General features: G+C 38.4%; 1 protein-coding gene across 1 annotated transcript; it reads right to left on the reverse strand.

Moving 5' to 3' along the window:
* Positions 1-5314: 5314 nt before the first annotated feature.
* On the reverse strand, positions 5315-11469 carry LOC106157575 (uncharacterized). Its single transcript, XM_087019437.1, has 4 exons — positions 11449-11469; positions 7006-7171; positions 6299-6543; positions 5315-5931 (listed from the first exon to the last, which is right to left on the reverse strand). Exons 1-4 carry the CDS (start codon positions 11452-11454, stop codon positions 5770-5772), a joined length of 579 nt encoding a protein of 192 aa, XP_086875563.1. The 5' UTR covers positions 11455-11469; the 3' UTR covers positions 5315-5769.
* Positions 11470-14554: the final 3085 nt, after the last annotated feature.

Raw genomic sequence — 14554 nt, forward strand, 5'->3', positions numbered from 1 at the left:
CATTTGTTGCCAGATTAACGAAGCACCGCGCAATTATGTAAGAAAACCACGAAAATAGAGCACCCGCACCAGACACGGGCATTTAATTTTGGTTGGTCTGTAAAGGGCTTGTATTCGACCGGAGGCAGAGTTGTGAATCAATCTACAGTATATTATTTTCCGTTTATATAAAAGTTACCTAAGTCTCGCATAACGCTATCTCAAAATTGGTCCATTTATGACCCTTTAAAACACCGCTACAGATGTAGACACTCCAACCCAATTAATTGAGTTCGATGTGAGAAAACTTTCAACAAAAAGTGAAAATGTGAGCCACATATATTTAGATTAATATCGGAATAAATATATGACACGTTCCATTACTTTCACTGGTTTATGCCATTGTACCCTCTAACTGGGAAAGCAGTCAGCAGTTATTAAAAGTAATATGAAACATTAATAAAAACGTTATGCAAAACGTGAGCGGTTGTGATAAGTTAATTTACGCTCTCATCTTTCATATGAAAAGAAAAATGATTATTTATTACAAGAGTTCAGGGTGGGAAGAGGAGCATAAGGGCATAGCAACTATTATGTTATGAAATAAGTTAAGTTGAGCCTTTCTTCTGATATACTTTATCGTGTTTCGTGCCTATCTAGCTTAGTCGGTTAAGAAGATATATAACCCCCCCCCTCCCCGCCCACACTTCTTTCAACCTGTAAGATTGGAAAGTCGGTAGTCTGGCTCGGGCAATAAAATCTCACTATCTCCACATCTGGTTTCTATCTTGGACCTAACTCTATTTAGGTCCAAGTTTCTATCAAGCGCGTTCAGAGCTTCAGAGCTTAGGACAAACATATTGCTCCTCGGGCCAGGAAATCTGGAGAAGGGGAGTAGAGGAACATGTCTTCTCAATATGGAAAGCTATATATTTTTGGTAATTTCCTTTGCAACATTTACAAACACTAAAAAATATCCTTTCTCGAATTAATATCATGTTTACACATTTCTGTAAATATCCTGAATTAAAATACCAATGTTAAATGTCAGAGACTTTGATTTATGACGAGAGAGAGAGAGAGGTAAAGACAATCTGTAAATGTCCCGAACCAGAGGAGAGTGTTATAAACTGAACACATCTTGGCTACAACCCGTAGACAGTTAGCCCGCAGAGTGGTTTAGTTATTATGATCAACATAATTGTTTATATTTTTATTAATATCAAACAATTTTACTGTTTGCAGCTATACCTGTTTGGAACATGTACTCTGCGCCATATAATAGCAATGGTGCAAAGTGGTGATATTGTAAAATCCTGCAATAAAATTTTCTTCAAATATCAAATTTTATTAGATGGTTGAATACAACATCAGTAATAGAACACTAATAGAATTCAGCATAATGATACTGAATTGTTGTAAAGACATGAAGGAAGCAGGGTGACCATATATGCTCGGAATATTGTCGGAGAGGGAAATTTCTCCAGTTTGTTCACTGCCCTGTGAAGCCATATTTTGTGGCCTGAGATGCCGTTACTTCGTGACCTGACCTGTCAAAAGCACGTCCGTGCACTCTTTTCATCTTTTGATTCTTCCACATTAATCAAGATACGGAGTATCAATTACAAGTGACCCCCGGGGGGGGGGGGCATGAAGGGAATAAATAATTATATGTAGTATCCTTGTGACAGAAGGTTACTCTGCAATTTATATCTTTCAATTTATGCTGTGAAATAATAGCCAGCTAGTCCGTTGATCTGGCGAATCAACCAAATGACCGTTAGTTGAGTTGCTTAACTGCAAGTATTTAATCCCCTCCCCTCCCCCCGAACGTCAAACTGGCAGGTTTCCAAATGAAGACTATACCGCAGAAAAAGTTTGGGGTCCAAAAGAGAGTCAGCCAAGTACACGTTTGGGGAACACGTTTGAACACGTCGTGATGGACATTTACAGGTGTAGGACAAGAACAGAGCCTCTGGTAAACAGTTTAGAACCAAGGGACCGAACTTGATTTGAGGACCAGAAGAGAGGCTTTACAACCGTCTTCTGTTGCTACTCCAGGCAGACAGAGGTTGCTGCTATCACAACGAGATACGGGATAGAATTTGAAATTGAAATACACTAATTAAATCCATCAGTTGCAACTCAGACTGCTGTCTGACATTTAATCCTTATTATACAGTTGAAATCTCTATCAAAATCCTATAATACTGCTGCATGAAAAGCAAATAAATAAGATACAGGAATCAAATAATACCCATAATACAGGGGCGGATCCAGATATATTTTCTGACAGTCTTCCAAATTATCTTTGGATCCATCCTCCATTTTTAACATCTTCCGACAAAAAACTAAGTTATCGTCAATGGAAACTTGAAAATCTGACCGTCTTCCGAAAGACCCAGAAGATTGCCTCAATCTGCCCCTGATAATACACAGAAAATTTCTGATTAAAAAAATGGTATGGTAGATTATGCTTCCTACTAAATATTAACAACACATTTCTGATCACAGAAAAAAATATCCTGTGTGCGCACTTTCCATTTTGTGTCAGCACTATTCATGATAATAAATACCCATGTAGGGTACGTATGATATGTAAAGAAGTCGAATTTCATAGCCTAACAGTCAACATCGTGCAAGAGAACGGCCTTACTAGTACTTGCCCAATGACATTTACTCTCCACTGGCATGCTTTTTAAGAAAATCATGTGAACTGCATTGTTTTTTTATTATTTTGCATACTTATCACATACTTTTCACTTGTATTGACAACAAAACTAATTAAAAGCATTGATTTGTATTTTAACTTCTGATCAAAATAAAAACAACTTGTAAGTTGTAATTTCTACTTTGTGCATAATTTCAATTTCTACTATATATACTATAAGCACGTAAGTAACCTGCGCTGTTATCCACTACCTGAGAGGAAGCATTACTGGCCTTAGAGGACACTGTTGTTTATACTTGTCGAAGGTAAACCAAATAATTTCGTTAGGTCGTCGTTGTGGAAAACTCGGCTTTTACATAGTCAATTCATTGAAAAATCTGTATCAAAGATCATAATGTGTGTAATGTGGTCTCTGTTATCCAAATTTTGAAATAACTTGTCGATAACATAGGAGTATTAGTATTTTTTCTGAGGTCTTCGCCGAGGAGCTGGAGGAACTTCAAAGTCACACCTTGAAAATGCTAATATGTGAAAAATTAAATTTTCACAAAAAAAAAAAAAAAACTGTTTAACTAGCAGAAAGAATTACCAAACAGACTGCATTGCCTACTGAAGCTGTATTTTAGTCCCATGTTTCTTTCCTGTAAGTTTGAGAACAGTAAGTGACATGATTTTTCTTAAATGGTCATCATGGGAGCAGTGCCCAAAATATTTTTTTCCAAATTTTGATGCAATATTACATAACGTTTAACAGCATAATGACCATCAATTTTTAATAATAAAATATTAGTATTATGGATATTCAGAAAATGTGACTAGCAAAGGTCTTCAGGCCCATGGAACTTCAAAGTCACAACTTGAAAATGCCAAAATGTAAACAAGACGGCACTGTTCTGAAATGTTTTTTTCCATTTTTAACACTTTTTTAACATAAAACAAAATTAACAGTTTACTGCCATTTTTATATGATCAACTAAGAAAATTGATGAGATGTGAAAAATATCAATAGAACAGTGTCAAATGTCCAATTTCCTCCATTCTGAGTTTCTGAACATAGTGAATGATTGAATCTTACAAACTGCAATGATATGAGTTTATTTCCATTTTTGACACCTTATTACACAATACACGATAACAAGTTTACCATCATTTTTATTTTACGTAATCAACTAACAATGTTGTAAAGATGCAGGAAATGTCAAACAAACACTTTTACGTATCTTATTAATTAAATAATGAGACTGTTAACATGCCTAAGAATTGAATCTGAGGAAATGTGAAAAAACAGCATAACTTATAAAATAATGGTCCAATTATGCTGATTTTCGAACTTGACCTGCGTTTTAGTAAGATTGATTACTCCTGTGAGTTTCATGACAACAGGCCCATGGGTTTTCCTTGAAATGTGTTAACAGTGTTGCATATATGCTGAAAAGTGAAAAAAACAGCATAACTACAATGTACTAAAATAGTGGGCCGATCATGCCGATTTTCGAACTTGATCTGCGTTTTAGTAAGATTGATTACTCCTGTGAGTTTCATGACAACAGGCCTATTAGTTTTCCTTGAAATGTGTTAACAGTGTTGCATATATGCTGAAAAGTGAAAAAACGTGCATAAATTCTACAATAATGGCCCGATCATGCTGATTTTCGAACTTGACCTGCGTTTTATGAATATTCATCAGCTCTGTAAATATAAAGCCAAAAAGTAAAACTGTCTTCCACTTATGGTGTTAACGCTGAAAGTGCACGGCGACATGATCGGCGACGGCGTCGGCGACGACAGACGCAGGTGATGGCAATATGTACAGACACATCAGTGTCTGTACATAAAAAGGTACAGGCATTTGATCCTTGCTTTCCTTCATCCGCATGTGACGTGCATTAAAAAAAGCAAAAACAGTGTTGCGCCTTCTGTATATAGAAATACAACTTACGAGTATAGAAAGTTGTTTTATTATCACTGCACTAACACACGAAGCTTAAACGATTTTCGGTGATTATAAAAAAATTGCAGATGACTTCTCAGCACTATAGCCCCCAGTTGATCTAGTAATCTATTGGCCAATGTGAACGTGAGTGGTTGTCCTTAGCAAAAGTGCTACGGTACTGCGGTGCTGTAATGCAGTGGTGTTTCTCAGAAGGAAGTATAGCAGGAAATAATTGCATTAGAAGTCATTTTCAAAAGAAACCAAAAACACCCCAAATTAACATGAAGGAAAAGTTAACAAAATATTTATCAATTAATGGTTGATATTCAACTTAAACCTTAAAATCGAGATTGGGTAGCCACTGAATGTAGAATGCGGAAATAACATTACTTTTTATTTATTCATAGTTAATCATTATTATATTATTACGTTGAATATTCATTTTAAGTTAACCAGGTGTATAAATTGAGAGGTCAGACAACCAGCTGCATTTTCAAAGCTTACTATTCCACCAGCTACATAACTCTATTTGTGAGAATTGAATTGTTAGTTGCCTGAAATTCAGGTTAAACCCATTGTACAAGAGTTGAAAATGCCACCATGTTTAACTTTTGCAGTATTTAATCACATTTTCATTGGCTGAAATTTAAGAAGACGGAATGGATAGGTCGTTTGTTTTGCGAGATGATAGTCAATTCTAAACGTTACACTTCAATAAAGGGAAAATGCAGTGGGAGGTATGAAAAACTTTATTCTTCAATGATCTGTTCATAGAACAGGTAACAGTCTAGATACAGGTAAATTCACAGACAGCAGTGGGAAAAAACTAGAAATCTTTAACCTCTGATACCTTGACGCTTTGTCTAATATAGACTATCAATATGTACATGCATATTCACAACTAACCTGCATGGTTTCGAACTTCTTACGATAATATACATATTAATATAGACTACTAATATGTATATTGTCGCAAGAAGTTCAAAACCATGCAGGTTAGTTGTGAATCAAACATCGCCTTCAGTTTGCAAGACAGTCCGCAATCGACTACAAGGGCTAATAAGGACTAAATACAACAAACTGTATCACAAATAATATTGATTAATTTACTTTTTGTCGTCGTGGTAACGTTGCTTTTCAGAATCACGGTTGCTTCTGTTGTCAAGCAAAACGAGAAGCTTTATCTTCAATTTTCAAAATCTGGACATTCTTTACGTAAACGTCGCAGCATGCTGTCAAAGTAAGCCCTTGAATACTCATCTTTAATACAGTCGATGACTGCCTTCGATTTTTTGCACATTTCTTCTTCTATTTCAACTAGTGGTTCTCCCGTCCACATTGCCATAACCTGAAATATGTACATGCATATACCTATAAAAACTGATAAATACCATATTGGCTTGTGCAGTAGCTCAGTTTGTAATGTTTGTCAATAACGGCAAAGAGTAAATGTGTCCAAACTAATATGGTATTGTCATATACAATATTGCTTAAAATGTTGTCACCCCCCCCCCCCCAAAAAAAAAAGCTTTTTCTTAACAATACAGAAAATTTTGTTCCGTATACGAAAAGAGTTTGCCTGCGACCTTACCAGTAGAATTCACTGACCATGTGAAATTACTTGGGTCAAAAAAGTGAACAATGGATGGTGGCCCCAAAGTAAAAATAAGAAAGTAAATGTGTTACATAAATCCACTGTGGAGGGGAGAAGTTACCTGTACTTGACAGGCCCTCTCCAAGTAGTAAATTGTGTCAAAGGCTGCAGCGACAGTTGGACCTACGACCATGACCCCGTGACTCCTCATTATCATGGCGTCGTTTTTGCCCAGTGCCCTTGCCATGCGGTCTCCCTCATCGACATTCTCAGCAAGACCTTGGTAGTCCGTGTCATAGGAAATGTTCTCGTAGAATCGGAGGGAATTTTGGTGACACATGCGAAGAGTGGGATCTTGTAAAACCGCTGAAATTACACATGGAATACATTACGTCTTTTTGGCGATTAAGGGTACGTTTAATAGTAAATAATGGTAAAAGATAACACTGACAACCCTGAGTTTTACAGTACGGACAGTATCTTCCTGGCACACTTTGGTTATATAGGAGAGTTTCCAGTGCACTGTAAAACTCAAGAGTGGCATTGGCTGATTAAATAATAGTCTCGTGTGTTACAGTGTATGCTGGCGACAAGGGCTTTACTTTAAAAAGTAGACGTTCCCTCGTGATTCTGATGAAGGCTTTTAACAAGTACAGACAGTGTAATTTAAAGTACATTTGCTAGGTCAGAAATCTGAAAGGTGATTTAACATTCCCCATTCTAGCCACAGGAGGGGAGAACGTGTTTAAATACCTCGAAATCCGTGTGTGTGTGTGTGTGTGTGTATGTGTGTGCGTGTGTGTGTGTGTGTGTTTTACTTCGACTTACACAGTGCGGTGGCGTAAGGCATGTGTGTGTGCATCACACATGAGACATCTTCACTTCTAGCGTTGTGAATGCCCCGGTGTATGGAAGCCGCGGATATCTCGGATGGTCCGTCACCTTCAATCACAGCGTTATTCTCATCAAGACCAATCAATGAAGATGCCGTCACCTAAATTTTAAAGAAAGTGTATTTTTCAACGCTTTCAAAAGACTGAATTAACCCATAATTTTATAGTTCTAAATTAAAGAAGTTTATTTAACATGGTAAATATTTTTCATTCATTGTTTCTTATCATAATTTTTTTAAAAATCTTAAAATTGGCCTATCGCGGAAAACATTGTAGTCAAGTGCACAAATCATAATAGAAATATCTATTATGAAAATGTTTTACCAAAAAGCTTGGCGAACAAAAAAATAGAAGCATGGACCTTTTGAAAGTTCATAAGGAAATAAAACGGTAAGGCTGGACGTGGGGACAACTGGAGGCTTTTGCGAAACAGGCACAGCACTGGCGAGCTCTGGTGGATGCTTTAAGTGCCACCCTGGCGCAAAGAATATAGTAAGAGGGTACGAAAGTTCATAAGGGCTATCGAAATGCCGTATCTTTTCATATGAAACAGTTCAACATATTTGATATGGACTCATAAACGCCTTTTTTCGTGTATTATAGGATAAGGACTGAATCTTGAGTCAGATACCGACCACCCAAACCAAGACATGCTTCGCACAGCGAGCAGCGCCTCTCATTCCTTCGGTTTTAAACGCACGATACGCAATCTTAAGCTCGCTAAAGCCTGGGTCCCAACTCCACCCATGCGCAGTGGGGAAAAAGGAATCCCGTACGACAGGCGCACGGCATGCTCCATTTTTTTTTTTTTTTTTTTTTTTTTTTTTTTGAGATTTCGTAGACCGCACGCAGTGGCTGTTGATCATGTCGAAAAATTTCTACGTGCTGTCTGCGCCCTCCAAAAGTTGCACGATGGACGTGCACCTCACGCACACAATCCCACGTTTTCCTCAAATTTTTGGCCGTAGACCAGACGAACACGTAGCACCCGTACGTTGGGTTGGGACCCAGGCTGTACGGCGCACGCCCTCACAGATAACGAGCAAAGTCGAAAGCACGACGGGAGTGCGTCGAACGTGCGTCACCCCCATGCCAGGAGTATAAAAGGCGTGCTCACGGCGCACGCTCATGTCTCGACAATTAACGTCGATTGTGCAACGTGTACAATTTTCAAAACTTTTGAATTTTGATCAATTCAGCTTCTAATATGCCTCCAAAAGACAAGGGAAAGAGGCTTAGAGAGCAGAAAAGAAGGGAGGAGAAACAAGAAAGTACGCCGCCATTACGTCATCACAATCGTGTGAGGCAAGTGTGAAGCAAAAGTGACGCAAAAGGGAACTGTTTACGCCGTGCGTTGCATTCCCTTCATACATGTAAGTGGTGAGTGTGTGCCACGCACGCAGCTAGCAAGACAAACTCAAGAAAAGAGTACAATTTCCACGGCCATCGCACTTTGCAAATAGCGTCCCTGCTTGGTAAGACATCTATCTCACTAGGCCCCTGCGACTCACAACGAAGACTTGGGCATTTCCATTGCAAACCTCCCTCTACCTCTACGAACTCTATGGATTTTACTGCACCCAAAATTCGCAGGGGACGAACGATCCTAAAATTCGTGCTCCTGTTGAACATGATGTAAGTTCACAGTACAGTCAATAAATATGCTATCGAGCGACTGCTGATAAGAGAAGCAAACTTTTTTCAGACACTATGACAATACCTCAGACCAATGAAGTCCATAGGGAATAAGCAACATCACTTCGCCCTCTCCATTGGCGGCAGGCGCCCTCAAAGTTAGGTGATTACAAACTCCTTCATTCAAACCTAGCTTGTCGAGGCCACGGTATGCTGCAGCTAGGGCGACTCTTGCCCGCCGATTCGCGGCCTGTGCACTGGTGATGTAAGCCGAGGAGAGAGCCGCAGAACTCTTTAGACGCCTTTCTCCGGATTTCCAACTTAATGGCAATTTTTTTAGGAGTGGCAGATTCGCTCTTCGAAGCATGGTTTGTATTCGCCTTGTATGCTTGCAGAATTTTCTTCAAAATATCGGCTGAAATACTGAGATCAGCAGACATTTGTCAGTCTGCTTGAAGAATGAATTTCTGAGAAAGAACAGCGGATGTGTATCAGTCATTCACCTTAGACCTAATAGGGTCATGTCCTCATGAGGACACCTGTAGGCCTACTCTTATCGGGGTCACATATTGATTTTTCACTAGACATTCACAGATATGTCTCTTGCTAGTTCATGACACATTCGACGCGTTGGAGAAAAGTGCACATAATTAATATGCGGCCCTGGTACCAGTTTCACATGCACGCGCGCGCGCACACACACACACACACACACACACACAAAAAAAAAAAAACAACTGGCTAAGAATTTAATTACAAAGGTTACACGCTCACATGGGCACATCTTACCCTATCAGCAGCAGTGTAACAGCACTCTCATGGCAATCCTAGTCAACAAACCCAGTTAACTGACATTTTTACGAAACTGGGACCAGGTAGGGGTTATCATGATAGCCTCAGATATCTCCAAACGATACAGCATCGCTTTAGGAGAAACGGCAGGTATATATAGGTCATGCCCCCATGAGGTCAATGTGTCCTCATGGTATTATCACGTGCTCATACATGTATCAGACATATCCAAAATAAACTCAATTTCACTCTCGAACCTGAACTTAAACCTCTTGAACAGATTATGGGCATTGTGCTATTGCATGAAAAGCAACAGAGGACGAAATTCACTTCATCGATATCATTGTGTGTTCCCATTATGAGAAATTTAGGTATAAGCTATATCAAATTGCATTCAAATCAGATAGGCCTACACTGTTTGCCACTTCTTGCAACAAAGAAAAATTCATTAAGCTTATGATATGTGAAAGGGAGTCTTCTATCGTTAACTGGACACATTTATACAAAAATCCTCTTGTAAAAGATAGACTTCTCTCATCTGAACTAGAAAAGGGTACCAACATTATTATTATTATTTTTATATATTAATATATATTATTATATGATACTGCCTCGCTTTAAGAGAAATTGCAGGACATGTCCGAAAATGGCGGAAACGGCATCTCAGGGAACGAGAAAGAGGAAAAAAAACAACGGCATCACAGGACAGTGAGTTTAACCCCTTCAATAATGCCTCTATTCGCTGGAGACATTTATGCGTCCATTTTACGACCAAAAATATGGCCAGGACGGTCATGGTCACCAAAGCAAGAAAATCTTGTCTCATTGTTAATGTTTCTGCGACCCTTGCGCGTCATTTGAACGAAAAAATGTGGAGTTTTCCAGTAAGGGACCGGTAATTATTTAAGTTGGAAAGAGAGGGGGTGGAGGAGAAAATGGGTTGGGGGGACCTGGACATTTTTAACCAAATATTAGGGGGATCTTAAAATTTGAAAATGACAGATAAGGGGGTCTTGGGAAAGGTTATTGAGGCTATAAATATAAAATCAAGCTTTTTCATCTTTCATTGAAATTTTCGTTAAATTTCTATTAAAATTTGTAATAATAATTAATTGTTTTTTACACCTTTTCATCATGCGTAATAATAAATTAAGCACACATGGGATGGGATGTTTGAAATTGACCTGTTTTAATGCATTTTTATGATTTACATACCTTTGTTGACTCTTTGTTCACAATGGCATATCTCGTTAGAATACACGTATGTATAAAATATCAACAAATCTTGTCTGATTAAATTTCGTTATATCTTTCAACTTTCTTTTTATACTACTAGCTTTCTTTTATAAAAATGAATAGAATAAATTCTGTAGCATGTATCATCTACAATTTTACCCTGTTCTATAAGAGTTCCTAAAATAAAGTATTTATGCGTATTTTATCATACTTTGACCTTTATACCAAATAAAATTCATTATTAGTTTTTAAAACACTTTAATATAGTTCATTATTGGGTTAAATCATAATAATAGTGGACTGCCAATTGGTGTTGTAAAAGATCTATTTCCTTCACCTGGTAAAGCTATGATGATAATGTAAAAAATGCGCTCTATTTATGCCACAGATTACAAAGCGTTGGTATACATTTTCCAAAGGATAACCAAGCGTAAGCTTTACGTTAAATAACCTAATCAATCGTAACAGATACGTTCAATACATTGCTCGTTTGTTACCATTATGCAAAAAAGTCAAGCTATATCGGACACCGTATGTAAAACGTACCTTAGCGTAACTTTAACGTCATTCTACCGTATACCTAGCGTGTGTCTAACGTATGGGTACATGTTGTAACGTATGGGTAACGCACGACTCGTATACGCTTAAATTTTTTGGGACATTCTCAAAAAATTCAAATGTCCTTCTTCGTAGGCGAACGTGCACAAGCGTTTACCTGCATACGGGAAACGTATACGACGTAAGTCTAACGAAGCCCTTGCGTTTGTCCAAGATTGAAGCTTGTCTTCGCACAGCGAGCATATCCGCGCAGTTTTTCGGTGTTAAACGCCCGCACTCTACGTCATCTCAAGCCCTCTTATCTGTCTGTAAAAAAAAGGGGGGGGGGTCCTTCGGGATCATTCCATGAGAAACTTTTGTTCTAGTGAAACTATTGCTTTACATAGAACGCGGGAACTTTGGCTGAATGTTGTCAGTTTTACAGATTTACACGCCTCTTCCTGGCATTGAGTAGAATACAGAGAAGCTGCAGGTGCTCATACGAGTACGTTGAAAACAAGAGGGGTGTGTTAATCTGTTTGGGAATAAGCCTTTTGTCTTCACACAATTGACTAATAAGTTTCACACAGAATTCATATTTCAGTGTTGCCGACTATTGCTAGCAGTTTAAAGTCTCGCGGTCAAGGTACTCTTCGTTAATGTATTAATGTGGTCTTTACCACCAACACCCCTGTTAAAATCATATGAAATATTTGACAGAAGGTATAGAAAGACAGATTGAATTTCTCATTATTCGCATTCCATTCCCCTGCTTAAAATGACATCATATATTGGACTGGGGGTGGGGGGGGGAGGCATTATGTTAGTTCACAGTACAGTCAATAAATATGCTATCAAGCGACTTTATGATGAAAGATGACAGCTTTTTCAGACACTATGAGAATACCTCAGACCAATGAAGTCCATAGGGAATAAGCAACATCACTTCGCCCTCTCCATTGGCGGCAGGCGCCCTCAAAGTTAGGTGATTACAAACTCCTTCATTCAAACCTAGCTTGTCGAGGCCGCGGTATGCTGCAGCTAGGGCCACTCTTGCCCGCCGATTCGCGGCCTGTGCACTGGTGATGTAAGCCGAGGAGAGAGCCGCAGAACTCTTTAGACGCCTTTCTCCGGAATTCCAACTGACTGGCAATTTTTTTAGGAGTGGCAGATTCGCTCGACGAAACATGGTTTGTATTCGCTTAGTATGCTTGCAGAATTTACTTCAAAATATCGACTAAAATACTGAGATCAGCAGACATTTGTCAGGATGCTTAAAGAATGAATTTTTGAGAAAAGCGAATGTGTGTCAGTTACCTCATACGGAAGAAGGTCATGTCCTCATCAGGTTACCTGTAAATATACTCTCTATCGGGGTCACATATTGATTTTCCACTAGATATTTAGAGATATGTCTCTTGCTAGTTCATGACACATTTGGGCTAGTTGGAAAAAAGTGCACATAATTTTTTTGCGGCCCTGGTTGACTTTATCATGGTAGCCTCAGATATCTCCATATGATACTGCCTCGCTTTAGGAGAAACGGCAGGTATATATAGGTCATGCCCCCATGAGGTCAATGTGTCCTCATGGTATGATCACGTGCCCATACATGTATCAAACATATCCATAAGGTCACGCTTTTTTATTTTTATGGATGACATCCTCTGGGTACCCCAAAATCGGTGCGAGAGGGCGAAAAAAAAAAAAAACAGTCCAAAAAAAAAATACTGCATAAGTAAAGGAATGCTGTCAGTACACAGCTGGAAACACAAATTTTACCACAGAAACACGAATCAAACTAACAATATGTCTTTATCCATGCTCTCAAAATATTAAAGCATTGCGAATACTTCGTAGAAATGTAAAAAAAAAGTCACAAATAGATATACTTCATATTACCAAATCTATTCAAGGTTATTTCATGCATTTTGTTGGTATAGCAATTAATAAAACAAATATCAAACAAAAAGTGTGTCTTTATTTGTATTCTCAGAATATTAAAGCACTTTGAACACTTCACAGAAATGTTTAAAAAATGACGCAAAGATATGCTTAATACTACCAAATCTATTAAAGGTCATTTCGGACGATGCCATTTTTGTCTACTTCGACTCACACGCAGCAGCCAAACTGTCAGGTGGCCTGTCCGACCTTCAGCCCACCAAATACCTCGACGCCCTTGTCGACCCTTTTTTCGCTACAGAAAACCTGGTATGTGCTGCTTTGTACAGAATGTCACAGAAATTTTTCGGGCGATAATCGCTGGCTGCCGCCAGCCTTTCGCATAATTGTAAAAAGGTGATATCTCTATGCCCAATATCAATGGCATACCAATCCAAATTATAATCCACATTAAATCAACGTATGAGTAACGGATGAATACCGTACATTAGCATTTATAAATGTTTGATAAGCGTATATGTGACAGTTTTCTAAATGTATATTAGCGTATGAATACCATCTTTTGGTATAAAAGCGTATGATTAAGCATATGAGCGTATGAGAATTGTTTGGGTAGCATGCTTCTGTTTTATTGATAATTATGAACTGCAGACTGATTCAAATCCAACGATGGTATTAGAAAATCTCTACATCTGTCCTCTCCATATTGAGCGGTAGTGATGAAAATGTGCATTTGAACTCTTATTTTGCCACTAATGACAAAACGCAGGGGATGCGTTTGTCGTACGGTAATCATGAGTTACATAAACGCAAAATACGTTCGGCATACGCTTATATTAGCAAAGGCTATGTAAACATACGGCAAACATACTTATGCATCCGCATATTAATAGTTAGAAATACGTCCCATACGCTCCTAGTTCGTCAGTATCACTTCGCATATACGCTATCCGTACGCTGCGTATATCAAACCACCGTCTAATAAGCGTGTTTAGCGTCCGTCTAGTTAATTCCTCTTCTGCTTGGCGTATCCGTAACGTGTGGGTATCGTATGGGTAAAGTACGATTCAAACGCGTATATTCGCTAAAATTTATAACATGGTATAAAATATTTCCCTCCTGCGTATGTAAGCCTACACAAACGCCTGCATGCGTATGCGAAACGTATACGGCGTAATTCCAACAAATCCACTGCGAATGTCTGCGCATGAGCGATTTATTTTGCAAGTATTTATGCGTATTTTATTTTATTTTAATTTGACCTTTATACGAAATAAATTTCGTTATTATTTTTAAAAACACTTTAATATAGTTTATTATTGGGTTAAATCATAATAATAGTGGACTGCCAACTGGATCAGATCCAATTGGTGTTGTAA

The sequence above is a fragment of the Lingula anatina genome, chromosome 1, assembly GCF_051362555.1.
Source record: "Lingula anatina isolate TDL-2025a chromosome 1, LinAna3.0, whole genome shotgun sequence".
In the NCBI taxonomy this organism is placed as follows: Eukaryota; Metazoa; Brachiopoda; class Lingulata; order Lingulida; family Lingulidae; genus Lingula; species Lingula anatina.